Genomic DNA, 14,545 nt, shown 5'->3' with positions numbered 1-14,545 from the left:
CATGTTTTAACCTGGCCTATAATAACATATATAACAGAGGCCTATGAGTAGGGGGGAACAAAGGTGTATCTCATGATGTAATTGTGTGCACTGGTATGCCTACGGACCCATCATTTACTTAATGAGCCACACCTGTTTACACCACTTCTATTGCGCCTCCGTCATGAAGGCTGTTCAATGGGTCCACTGTGTTTGCAGTGGCAGATGCAAAGGAAATCGCTGCTCATATCCCAAGCCTGAAGCTGGCTAACTTGCTCTATCTTGTGGTGATGCGAGGCTATTGCAAATAAATGTTTACATAGTGAGATTAGTGTTGTTGCCGTCAAATAAATTGCCATCACAGCAAATTAAAGGGGTGATATTGTGCTACCAGGTGTGTGTGTGATAAGCCATAGCAAGGCATTTGAAAATCTCCCTCTGCCTGTGTTTTAGTGACGCCACAATTTGGAGCGTCCACCTATGTATGATGGAAAGATAAGCAACATTAGCTACAGTCCACCGGGTAGGCTGGTAGACTGATACTGTCTATCCATCATAAATCTATGTTAACACTCTTTTGATGTCACTACAACACAGGGAATTTCAGATTTTCAAATGGCTTGTAATGACTAATCACACTCACACCTGGTGGCATAATGTCATCCATTTAAATGATCCTCATATATTTCACTTTGAAATTGACTGTAATCCTTATTTATTTCTTCTCTTTGGTCTTTGGTTTTTCTCTTGTGATTCGCTGTGTCCTGTAGTCCTATCCTTTGAAAGTTCCCTTGCAAATTCTTTGAAGCTATTTCATATTTAAAAAAAAACAATAATAAAAGGTTGTGAATTAAATATACTTGACGTGGTTCACTCTGTCAAAAAGAATAACGTTGATAGGAGAAACACAAGACCTGCTATTTAATAATTCATTTTTCCAATAGAGGACAATTGATGTACAGTAGTGTTGAATAAATTCTTTAATTGAAAAAATCGAACACGATAAAAATTAAAATTAATATATTTTATATGCATTGTAAAAAAAACACTAAAACAATCATAATTTCATCTAATAAATGCAGCTTATCCAGTTATACAAACGGATTAGTCCAGTCCGCACATTTTCCACGTCATTTATATTTTTTATATACACATCAGTACCAACATGTAGGTTGCAGTATCAAATAACAAAAGCTAAATAATAACCTCCTCAAATCTACAAAATAGGCCAGTAGTGGCCTACAGCCCTTTCAGGTACTGATACGACATAGCCAGATGATAAAGGCTGTGTTTGGGCTCCATCCAGAGTGACCCATCATCAGTGCAGGGACCTTCATCATCCATGGGACAATTCTCAAGGTGCCCTCCTCTCCGGCTCCCATCCGGACACGAATGACACATGCATGGTCTCATAATTAGACACAGATCCAACACACAGGCATTAAAAAATAAGTGGAAGTGTTTCATTCTATCAGGATACATTCAATGTAGCATTTTTAGCAATCAAATAAACTAACCTCAACTTCTCCCCTAGATGGCAGCAAATAATCACTTACAAAAGTATTGCCGGAGTACTGCCTGTGGTACTCACACAGGCGGCCATAAAGATTACAGTCTCTGTCCTTTAACCTACAGCAAGAATTTAAGTGGCACTGCTATAGTGGTGTTCAGTGGTGTGTGTAATGTAAAGTGGATGAGTCTAAACTGAAGCCCTACAACTCCCTGTTGACTCTCTAGGCTATTCACCTGCAAGTCCCCCCCTGCCAATTAACCGAACACCCGTTGCAACCCACGAAGAGCGCTGCAGGCTTTGTTATTACAGCATAAAGATTTTCCATTGTCTGGAGAATGTCTCCATTCTCGCGCTTATCTTTTCCAAAGTTCATCGTTGAATAGCAAACCTTTATCTCCCAAAAAGTTGTCCAAAGGTTTCTTGACATTTGCACTGTAAACCTACCATAATTAGTGTCGCCATGTCAGTTTCGCCCCGGCTCCAGGCAGTTTGGACTAAAACATGGAATGTGTGTGTGTGTGTGTGTCTACAAGGACATCAGTAGCACGGATATAATTAAACAATTCCCAATACTCCACCGAGCATGGAGCATCCCTGATCCAGACGTGGATTTTTTTGGGATTTGCTCAGGCTGGAATGTATGGCTTATGGTGTAATTTTGGGATTGGCTGTTCCACAGGAAGCAGGTGTAGGGCCCCGTAGGATCCTTTTTCGGCTTCAGAGAGCCGATGATGGTCAGGCAGCATTCCTTGTCCACATTCTCCTTTTTCTCGAACACGGCATCGTCCTCCGTCAGCCTGGTGTTCTCCTGGTACCAGTGCACGTCTCCGTCGTGACGGACCCCCGTGAAGCTGCACCTAGGACCCTCGGCCCTCGCGTTTGGATCCACACGCTGGATACACTCTGGAAAACAAGACAACGTGGGAGATGTTCTGAATGTTTTGGGATTTGTTTTGGGACTTCCAATAATCTGATTTAATTCATTCATATTTAATTTGATGGAGTGTGAAATGCAGAAATACCATCCCGGCAACATTATAAGATGATTAACTTATGTGATGGAATTCATTATTAAAGTTGTATTGTGTAAGATTGAGCCCCTCCGAGTTAGTCACTGTCTGCTCTCTGTCCACTGTCTGTGAAACTGTCTCTCCCACTGTATCTCACCCATCGCTTATGGGAGTGAGAGGTGTGAGGGGTTAGGTGAGTGTCAATAGTATGTTTAAACAGAGACGTACTGTTACAGTTACTGGCCAGCAATTTTTTGATATTATCGAACAGGACTGACTACAGATATTTCCATGTTCCTTTTTGAAGCTACTAGCCATCTATTACACATTGCATAGTCGTTCATTATAAGACTTGCGTATTCATATTATTTAAATGATCAGTAATGGAAAGATAAGGCAAAGGGCTTCTTTGCCCCTCACCTACTGGCCTCTGACCTTTCAACTCCACCCATGTCTTATTCAAGGCTGGTCCCCGATAGGAGCGCAATTTGCAGATGTATTCGTCCAAAGCGCGTTCTTGCTGCTCTTTCGGGGTTTGCCGAAAGGTGACAAACAAGCTTTTGTTGGCGTAGCGACACTTCGCTACGCCAACGTCGCTGGTAGGTTGCTTGTTGACCAGGTGGTCTTGCACGACCTCGCACAGGGTGATGTTGTTTTTGATCCAGGACAGGTAGAAGATCGGCTCTCGTTTCGAGGAGACATTGCAGTGAAGCGTGATGGACTGACCACATGTTGCCGTGACATTGGGACTCACCGACATGCCTGTAGAAGCTGAGGAACAAAAGGAGTTAAACCTGCACTATGCCACTGCCCTACCGAGCTATTGACACCATTTAAAAGTATCGGGCCGAACCCTCTCCCCCCCACCACCACCACCTTGGGAACATCTCCCACGACGACGGACGGTCAGTGTTATCAGCTATTGTATAGTTTTAACTGCAACTGCCATTCAAGCTACGACAGGTTGCTTATTGGAGTGTAGGTCGAATATGAAAAATGCTTTGCTGTGTAAGAATGGAAATCTTTTGTCATTTGTATTGATTTATTGCACATTACTCCTCAAGGTTAGAAACTCTCCACCGCTTTCACTCGAGAGCACACAAACATGATTCAACATGAGTTTCAACTTGATATGTACATACCTTGGCTTATCTGCACAGCAGCACTTAGCACCCAAAGGTGAACAAGCACATCTTTGCCCCCCATATTCGGCTTCCCCTGAAACATGGAAAAAAACATGATATTTAGAATGAAGTGGTCAAGTCTGGCTGTTTGTGTGCAAGAAAGTATGTCAGTTTTTTGTAGTTATTTTTAAGGCACACAAGCTTGAGGATTGCGCTGATATTTTTTGCTGTGCATTCCCAAACAGCGGAGGCTTGAATTAACATAATGTTGCTCAGATCTTACCTGTGTGATACACTGGTACTTCGCGGCTGGAGTTCTTAAGCACTATTCTCTTTCTCGATCTCTCTTAGCTCTTTCCCAGTGTCAGCCGTCCCCAAGCTCCTCTGAGTGCCTTTTAGTTCCTCCTTCCTACAAACAATGAGGGAACTGGGAGAGGGGGAGGGAGAGTCAAAAGAGAAAGTAGGCGTGGGGGGAAATTAGGGAATGAGAAACAGAGATTGAAAGATATTGAAAAGGAAAGTGATAAGTTTGTGGTGTTATGGATGTTTCAACAAGTGCAGGCATTGTTTGACTTTGGTGATTGATGTGGGGGAGGCGTAGTCTGCAGCCATGTCTGATCTATCAATGGGACATTCCCAGTCGCTGCACAGTTCCCATGCGTCGCTTGCAGTAAGGTCACATTGATCGTTGATGTCCTTCCATAATGAAAGTTGTATGGCGACCATGACAAGTGAGCCTATTACAACTAAAATGACACATTCATCATCTATGTATGACTCACTACTATCGACAGTGTTGTCGCTGTGTAGTCATGTCCCATGCCTGACATTCGGGTCATCACTGGATTCTTTGAGACCCACAGTTTGGCTCAGTGTTGACACTAAAATGGAAATGATTTGTGGACTACTAAACTTTCTAACGTACTAGGTGTGGCCATTTTATTTCAGGTTTTTGAGTACCTGAAACAACTTCTTTTCTATCAAGGAAACAACTTCAAGCTGTTCCCCAGATGCTGTGCTTTGATAGCAGTACACCAGGCCAATGTCAAAAGGTCTGCGTGTGTGCCACGCAGGCGCGGCACACACCTACACACACGTTGGCAAACAAGTAGTACAACCGGCAGCCCTACGATCGATTTGTGTGTTAAATCCTGTCTGTCAACATAACTTTATCTCTCTCTGGCCAAAAGTCATACGCCGTCCTGCAGCACCCTGTTCAAGAACCGCTTCTTCAATTTCCAGGAGCCATAGATTGCTATTGCTACCGTGATGTAATGTATGCCATGTGCTCCCACAGCCATTAAAAAGTACAACCCCAGGGTAATTATAATGCTCTCTGGAAACCAGTTTTAATAAGTGGTTTCGTTTTAACACCCTACTACTTGTAGCATGTGGGTAGAGCTCCCACCAAGGTGTTGTTGTGTCCCAAATTATCCCTCTGTGATGACGCTTCGATTTTAAATCTTTAAAATAAAACGGCTTCAGTAATTTTTTGTTCTTGGGCAAGCAAAGAGGGCTCTTGCTTCAGCTGTAAAAGTGAAGCGAGAGTGACAGGAATGGATATTAGGGTATTTGTATTCCCATCAGTTCCCTAGTTTTGTGTTTGTGTAGTCACGGCAGCTCTCTGCCATTGACATGGGAAACCAAAGAGGCCTATTCATGCTAGCCCAGCCCAGAGCTTGTTCTCTACTGCGCATGGGTGAGCCTCAACAAAGACCCATGGCACTGCTTGGGTTTTGGTGGAATCCCCCCAAGGGCAAATTCGTTGAGTGCGTAGCACTGTTTGGTGTGGGTAAATCCATCGTATAGTGGATGTATCTCTTTGACTAGGACCCCCCAAAAAAAGTTTAACTTAACCATTCCTAACCGTTTGTTTCAATTTGGGTCGCAAGTTCTAACTGCGTATAACTGAAGAATTGGTAGCCAATGTTAGCTAATTAAATTGGCTAAAGTCTTTTTATATATAAATATATATTACACCAAACGCCTGATTGACACTATACATGTCACTACATGTTTTACTTTCACAATTGGTGTGTGTGACACGCACACGCACGCACACACACACCTGAATGTAGCCATTGGAACAAGTTTCAACACAGATTCACTATCCCAAGATCCATTTCTTGTGTATAATCCTGTAATCACTAAAACTTGACGCATAACCAAGTGGCAGCCATCATGGGCAGAAGAGACTGATATGATTAATAAGGAAATAAATTATCTTATTTTCTTTGAAATACATCAAACTCTCCACGGTGGATGGCCAAACTTAGTTTGATGAGGTCAATTATCCCTATTTTCCCACTGAGTGCATTGTAGATTTACTGCTAGCTATTTACTGATAGCCCTGCCTGCTATCGAACGCACACGCTCATCTGCTCCCTGTGTCTATGGGTGTCTGGACCCGTCATGCCCCTCTGCGGACCCCCTCCTGCGGCCCCTAAACTCCAGAGGACATCTTCGTCCAACGCATTCATGACTCACACTCGTAGGCTAATCAAGAAGCTTTTTCTGCGCTCATAAAAAGCGCTGACCCCATCCGGCGCTGCCCATTAAACGCTATGCTGCCATTTCGCACTGTGACCTTTGCAAGCCGATTATGGGAAGGGCATTTAGCCGGTGGGGCACAGTGAGATGGGGCTCAGATGTTATATATATATATATATATATATATATATATATATATATATATATATATATATATATATGAAGGTAACACTTAGGGAGTGAATTAGTGTCCGGTAAAGACATGGATGCTGAGTGGGGAAGTGAAAGAGGAACTTGGTTATAGAATTACAAAACGTTTCATTTAGCCTTCGATTGAATATTGATTCTGCAAACAACTCCAATTTCCAGTGAGCACAAACCGATATTTAAGGTGGTTTCAGCGATTCTAGGCAGAAACATAAATGATCACATTCATCTGATCCGAAATCAATAGTATTCCAACCAATCACCGACAAGGGGTGGGTGTTGTGGGGTTTTGCGTTGCGTTCATGATTGTTTTTTCTGGATGCACGAAACACGGATGGTTGGGAGCTTCAAATACCAACAAAAGTGACGTCACCCAACATCGCTGATACAACCTTTAAATGTACACCCTGGTGCTTGATGTATGCACATGGCCTTTATGATAATGTCCTTTTTAATAAACAATCTGTACATTTACAAAGTTATCAATGCCTCGTTTTATATGTTAAGACCCTTATTATACAACCAAAGAAGTGTCGGGATGCTTTTAGCCTTTTAAGTGGTTTAAAATACAGATTAAGTTTTTACCATAACACATGCCCCTATCGTTCCAAGTTTATAGCGTTTTGATAGAATCGGCTAAAAACAGCCAACTGAAGAATGCGTCTATATGCGGTTTTTGTGCTCCAAAACGAACGTTCCAACTCGTTATCATACAAAACATATCCCAAATCCATTTTACACCGGATTTGTCCTTTAAGCTGTGGTGTGCAATCAACTTCCACTGCCAGCACAGAGTGTTCATGGTCCCAGTTCAGCCAATAGTGGCACCTGTTGATCGCTCAAATGATCTTGATTGATTTAATCAGTGGCAGAGATAATGAGCGGAATCATCAGATGCAACCATGCAGGCCAAATTGAGAGCCATGAACGATGAAATGTTTAATTTCCTGCTTAATGTGTAATATCCTGCTCAGTATGATATATTGGATGGCAAACAATATATATTATGCTAATCATTATTAATAAGTTAATTAATACCAAAAAGTTGTCCCTAAAGACCTAACATCTACTATTCAGTTCACTTCAACACTGCCAAACTCCGGTTTCACGTCATCTGTTGAGGAAGTCATTACAGACTCCCGCAGGTGTAGTAGTAGTAATAATAGTAAGACTATTTGGCTTAGTGACTGCCGTTCCAGCGAGCAGGATAGCTCCAGGTACACTGGGTTGGAAAAGGTTTCCTAACGTGACTAGCATTACCTTCCTTCCTATAATCTCCCTGTAAGCTCTGTAGGAAAACCCATCTGGGTGTCCGTGTTGTCCTCTATGTTTGACAGTAAGCGCGTTGAGGTGTTCAGACTACATATCCCACACCTCCTGTGGGCTTTTGTTCGTGGACCGCAGCCACAGCTCAGATCAATGTTTGAGCAGCAGGTTTATCGCCCCCCCCCCCCCCCCCGCCCCCCCCCCCAGCCCAGCAGAACCTGCTGTAAGCAGATCATAGACATGTTGTTTTCTGTGCAGAATCCAGAAACTAATCTGGCTCAGAGCTAGGCTACCCTGTTGGCAGAGTTGTACCCAGGCTCGCTCTACATGCCAATGTTTGCTAATGCAGAAGGATTAGTAACATCTGTCTCTAGCCTGCGTTGCGCAGGCTAGATACAAGTGTGAGGTGTGAATCGACGGCAATATTGTGGGTCCACAGGGAGATCTGGCTCGACTCCAGCATACAATTATAGCCTGTGAGGTTTTTGAGAAAATCAAATGATTAAATGCTGCCTAATCTTGTGCGACTCTATGCATGATTAGCAGTACTTGGATATCTACTTTACAGCAAAAGCATGTGTAAGGAGCGACAGCTTCCCATTTAAAGGGGCCGTTATACGCCTAATTATGAAAATCGAAAACTAAAATCCCCACGGTAATTACAGGAGCAACACAGCGGTTCTGATGTCCTCATCCTGCATGTGCATCAGAAGCATTTGTTGCCCTGAGCGATAACTCTCTGGCTGCTTCCCCTTTCAGGAGGTCTTGGACGGTCTCCGGCCAGCAATCACCCCCAAAACTCTAATTCTATACTGCGCATGGGTGAGCCCCAACAATGACAATGGCATTACGTTTAACAGACAAGTAATGCCAAGTGAGTGTGTAACTGATATAAGGTAAGGTATATAAGCATGAGTTCCGTGGCAGCTTATCAAAGGTATTGTGAAAACAGGAAGTCACGCAGGAAAGAGTCGTACAGGAAAGTAACCTGCTGAAGCTTGAACACTGAGTTGAAGCTATTGGGATGGTCTGGTTACCATGCAGTACCTCCCTTTTGACTTGCATCAATCCATGTGAATAGCAGGTGCCAGGTGGACTATATTGTTGTGCGTCCAAGCAGATGAAACAAAAGTTGAACTGGATGAGCTACTTTGTATTTTTTACATGTTCTTCTATGAAACGCAAGTATTAACTGACAGTCATCAGCATTATCAAACAGTCAACGGTGCTGATGTTAAATGTAAATGAAGAAAACACAGAAAGATTACCATACCAAACCTTTGGGGATGCAAACCACTGACCCCCTTCCCCTTATTCACATGGCTCTGAAGTTTGACATTTCCGTGTTAGCTGAAGTCAATGCCGAGTCTGTGTAGTCCACTATGAATGATGTGCTGATGTGGTATTCAAGGATAAAGACTAACTGTCTTTGAATGGTCAGAAGGGCCTGCCTCAACTTGGTTGGCAGCTCCCCATGTCGCTCATCTAATGACTACCTGTCTGCTGATTGGCTGTTGATCTGACATATTGCAAAAATGACGTCATCTGTGGGCAGCACTCGAGTTGAGGGGGGATGAGGGGGGATGGCATCCCCCTTTGGAATTAAAATGATCAAAATCATCCCCCTTCTAAAACAACCATCCCCCCTTCCCATCCCCTGTTATGTTATCGATTAATGTGGAAATATTACCGCTATTTCATTATAGTGGTTTCCTTTTTCAATTCGGCGCAACGTTACTTTTACCAGGGACAGATTTGACAGGACACTGCATTCTCGGGCAGCATGCTATTGCGAAAGCACGCAGGCACGCTTGCTGCGCGCCTGCCTACTTGCGCAATAGTGCCTTCGCGAGATCTCATTCCACACCGTACGAGACAGACACTGGTAGCGTGAAGCTGTCTCTGCATCTCAGACATCGCTTCCGCAGACAACTCTGTCCCCTTTTCTCCCATTCATTCCAACCCGTGAGCAACGCTAGTCTCCCTTCTCTGCCGAATGCATTTTTGAAAAAAAGAATAAGAATCAGTTTTTAAAATCCTTAAAAGTGATGCATGCCTCGAATCGTCTGATGCGTCCAATGAACTGCGTTTTTGGGGATAAAATAAGAGCAATGACAGTAGTCATCGCTCTTATTTTATCCCAAAAAATATATAATAATATAATACTACTACTAATAATAATAATAATAATTATCACACCGTTGGTCTCCCACCATATGCGCTGTTATCAGTACAAATTATCTGTCCCTAAAAGTTAAAATCCACCATCCCCCCTGGCTTTTTTTTACAACTCGACCGCTGTCTGTGGGTAATGTCTATCAGCAGCAGCCATCGTTCTCCTTTCCACTTCCTGTGATCTTCATCTGATTTAGAAGAGCTGAGGTAGACAGATTTGAAAAAAGAGAACAAGTGATTTATGCCACTGTTTCCTGGTATGCCGCCGTACGTGCGTGCACGTGTGTTTGTGTGTATGTGTGTGTGTGTGTGTGTGTGTGTGTGTGTGTGTGCATGTGCATGCGTGTACTGACCTTTGATGCATGCTTACTCAAACTGAGAGACGGGGGAAGCAGTGGGGGGGACGTTGGGTCATAAGGTTGGAAGTGAAGTAGCTAAACACTGTTTTCATGTGAAACAACAACCACTCTGGGCAAAATATCAAGAGCTGAAGTCACACGGCACTCTATTTGATCACACCGAAATCGACTGTCATTGTCTTCTAATTAAAACAACAAACAAAATCGAATTTAACAGCAGAGCCTGAGCAGATAATGGCTTCGCAGTTGTAACGGCCATCGTTTGGCTGCCACTTAACCACCAGAGTGTCAGGAATAACAAACCTGTGCACTCCCGCCAACCACCCGCATGGCTATTGAAGCCAATCACCCGGCAGCCCTCAGGAACGTGCTCAAATCGCTCAGAGCGGCCCCGAGCCCCGAGGTGTCAGCTTACAAAGAGAGCTCCCCCCGCCCGCTATGCTGACCCCAATGGCCTCGCTGACATTTCACCAAAGTGCAGGTTGGAGCCATCATGCGTCGACTCCCGTTACACAGTTCAGCCCAGGCAGACCGTTAGCCTGCAGGAGCAAACATGGCTGACAGGCAGATAAGACTCAGTTTTGCTGGAGGGGGCGGGGGCTGAGGGAGGGTCTCATCCCTGGGTGAGATCATGGAGAGAGGGAGAGGGGGAGTGGGGGGAAGTGACCTAGCAGGAAAAAAAAAAGGGTAATGAACTTGCCTTGTCTCCCTCCTGTTTTTTCTTTTCCACCCGTGACACACTGTCATTTACACTCGAAATACACGACGAGAGGCCACTGGCAGTATTCCTCGCGTCCATATACCGTGACGTTTGGCCAAGTAGGACGGGGTGTCACGGCAGGACAAACTGAAGGATGGAACGTGATGTGACTTGGCATTTGATAGTAGGAATAACTACACTGTCTGCTGCGCAGTATTCAGACTGCTGTTCGCTGGAATGTTTACCCTGTTTTACCTGAAAATGCAATCACAGAATCGTTTTGATTCATCAAGTTTAAGAATTAGCACCGAACACAGAAAGTGGAATGATTGGTTCCTCAGCTATGTACAGCTTCGGCAGGTAGAAACAGCCGGTCCAAATGGATGGTCCTCCTAGGTTTTGTTGTTCTTTTGTTTTAGTCGTTGAGCTCTATGACCAAACTGTTTCACAGTTAAAAGCTATGAAGTTCTGCTCGTGTATTTTCAACTGGGGGTACAAAGTTATTGTTGTTGGGGTTTTTCCCCTAGTCATGAACCCACATCAGCGAGGCGCACACACAGGGAAGAAGGGGGCCTTGAGACACTCACATGCACTCACACACTCACATACCCATATACACACTTCATGCGTTACAATGCTTTACTTTCTCTGCACACATTCTTCCCGACTTCAAAGTGCATCTGATAACATTATCACTCATATCTGTGGTTATTCTTTAACGGGGATTACTTTCTCCGCTGTACTTTACGCCCTGAACAGTGTCTATCTCAGAGCAGACCAATCTTATGCAACAAGAGGGAAGAGATATGTTGCTTATATAAACAACTCCAATTACATTGTACTACAGCTAGACCACATCTTCTTGAAAGACAAGGTAGTTAATTTGATCATAAGGCCATTGTGTGTGTGTGTGTGTGTGTGTGTGTGTGTGTGTGTGTGTGTGTGTGTGTGTGTGTGTGTGTGTGTGTGTGTGTGTGTGTGTGTGTGTGTGTGTGTGAGTGTGTGTGTGTGTGGGGGGCGGGGGGTGGTTCTATGCTGGTGTTTTAAGGTGTGTAATACCTTAAAACAATAAAAAGCTTAGAACAGCTTAAAACTTGGAAGCAACCACAATTTGTAATGGAACAACTGCTGATAGTGAAAAACAAAAACACCCAAAACAGAAATTCAGCATCATTGCACAATAGCAGAAGTGTCCCGTGTCTTTTGCTCCTACTATTGCCAAAATATGACATATTCATCAGAAAAAACAAAGGTCTTTTATTGGTCTACCTTGGTTTGGGTAATCTGAGAAGCATCCGTGTTTACACCTCAAAACTGGGATCAGGCAGCGAAAGGTCATAGGTGAGCTTGACTTCACATTCCAAGTTGAATGCACCGACTTTCCTCTTCCTGTCCGAGCATGCTGGCTGCAGCATGGGCTTTCCACTACAGCCTGATTACGCAATGTTCCACTTCTCTGATAGGCTGTCGTGGTGTAGTCTGAATAACACTGATACTCGCTCCACACCTTGGTAGCAGTCTATTGTTGGTAGCTCAAAAGCCTTGGCCAAATACCTGGTAATTAAACTTCTAACAAGTTCTGCTCTGCAGCCAGTGTATTCAGATAACGTGCATTGCTTTGGTATCAGGAGGCTGCTATTTGCCGTTTGGTCTGAGTCAACAGAAATGCCATTTTAATCCAGTTTCTCTCAGTGTGGCTGCAGGGTTTAATAAAACTCTGCCAGGTAAACTTTGAGAGTAGTTTAAAGGTCATAGAGAGGAATAAAGAGAATTACAAAAAGAAAGACCTGTATTTCAAAAGTTGTCCCCAGGCCTTGTTTCTTCAAGCAAAATAGAAGAAATAAATGCTGACATTTTTCATTCTGCTTTGGCCTTTTCGGTTTTGTTGAATGAATTCTGTCTGTTAAATAAATGTTCTGCAAATCAGTGCCTTAATCAATCAGTGCTGCAATGATTGCTGTTTCAATTACAATACTGCATAGTTGGCCAAAATAACTTCCTCAAAACCACATTGTTCTCATTATGATCACCAACAATCATCTCCTTACTCATCCGCATCAACCATCATGACAGTTGATGATATTGAAAAATCTGCAGAAATGGCACAACATTACTGACAAAATAATGTAGATCTATAGGCCAAATAATTTTGACTATGAATGAGAAGGTATTGATCTTCAGACATCATCTTCAAGCAATGTTACTTCTTTGACCATCGATTCACACAAAAAGATAATATGACATTATGGCCAAAAAACAATTTTTAGCTTTGACATTATGACCAACATGATATTTAGCATGTGTGTGTAGTCGTCAATGTAGCCTTATCATTGCACTTATAACATAGTTCCACTTCAATAGAAGTTCTCTGCTTCGGGTAATGGGTATATTTGTATCTGCCCCCTACCTTTTTGCATCCTGTACCCGGTGAACGTTAGAACGGTGCTTGTTCTGAACCTCTACTCTTCAGATGAGCAGCATTTCAACCAACAGCGATCCAACCCTTGTGCAGCAACACAAACAAAGAACACAGCGCCACGCCAGCGCCGTCCTCGCGACTCATTTCCCAAGTCCGGGAAGTCCTGGCTTGTTTGTCTTCTTTAAAATACTGAACTTCCCGTTCACTGATTTTGACAATAGAGTCGCTGGTGTCAAACAAGTTGTCCTTCCTTCCCTGCTTAGACTATGAACTCGAGTGCGGAGCAGGAGCATCCGCTCCTCTGTCTGCCAGGACTGGTCTGGCCTGGCTGCTGCTGCTGACCTGGGGTTCTGGTGAACACCGCTCGTGAATCAGGCAGACAGGCTGCTCATGATCTACTGGTTCTGGTATTATGCTAAAGTGAGTGTTAAAGTGAGAGGATCCTTTTAATATAAAGAATTGTAGACATGTTAGACTATGTCTGTACATAAACAATATTCTGTAGCAGGGTGAGGAGCTCTATCCTAGTTATCTAGTTTTGGTACACTTTGATTGAGAATTTGAAATAAGGAATATCCATTAGGGAATTAATTAATCAATGAGTAATATTGTATAATGAGTACCTTTGACAATTTCATTAATATGACCAGATCCTACAACACGTGTGTGTTTCAGTGTGTTTCCTACAACACATGTGACTTAAGGAGATATTATCAAACCCTGTCAACAAAAGATATCATGTCCTTGATTGCCGAATTCACCCATTATAAGCCAGAGCAGTAGGGCTGTTCTGATGGATTTGTTTGAGTCCACACGTCCAGTGTGGTTTTGATGCTAATGCCTGATTGGATGACGCTCGCTGTTGATTGATCTCGTCCAATGGTCTCAATGGCTTGTTGTAGCCTCCACATGGCCTGACTCACCTGGTCCCTGTGTGGGGTTAGAAAGATGTCCTGAGAGCCTGGTAACTTGCCCGAATTGTAATTCTTTGAGAGAGGTTGACTTATAATTGGAAGGTTGCTAGTTTGATCCCCGGCTCCTCCTAGTGTCGAGGTATCCCGGAGCAAAACCCTAACCCTATCTGATCCCGACGAGCTGGCTGTCACCTTGCATGGCTATCACCCCCATCGATGTGTGATTGTGTGTAGGAATGGGTTAATATCAAGCAATAATTGTAAAGTGCTTTGAGTGGCCACAGGTTAGAAAATCACTCTATAAATGCAGTCCATATACCTTGAAGAAGGTATACTCTGGTAAATAGAGGAACATACTTGAGTGCAGTAGTATCAAAAGCAGGAGTAGA

General features: G+C 43.4%; 1 protein-coding gene across 1 annotated transcript; it reads right to left on the bottom strand.

Annotated features, from left to right (window-relative positions):
- Positions 1-936: 936 nt before the first annotated feature.
- LOC307071614 (uncharacterized protein) lies at positions 937-13,318 on the bottom strand. Its single transcript, XM_079730656.1, has 5 exons — positions 13,231-13,318; positions 3,910-4,053; positions 3,645-3,720; positions 2,938-3,273; positions 937-2,395 (listed from the first exon to the last, which is right to left on the bottom strand). Exons 3-5 carry the CDS (start codon positions 3,706-3,708, stop codon positions 2,019-2,021), a joined length of 777 nt encoding a protein of 258 aa, XP_079586782.1. The 5' UTR covers positions 3,709-3,720; positions 3,910-4,053; positions 13,231-13,318; the 3' UTR covers positions 937-2,018.
- Positions 13,319-14,545: the final 1,227 nt, after the last annotated feature.

This window comes from Pollachius pollachius (genome assembly GCF_949987615.1).
Source record: "Pollachius pollachius genome assembly, chromosome: 2".
Classification (NCBI taxonomy): domain Eukaryota; kingdom Metazoa; phylum Chordata; class Actinopteri; order Gadiformes; family Gadidae; genus Pollachius; species Pollachius pollachius.
Note: the sequence above shows the minus strand (reverse complement) of the source record. Positions and strands in the feature narration are given on the sequence as shown.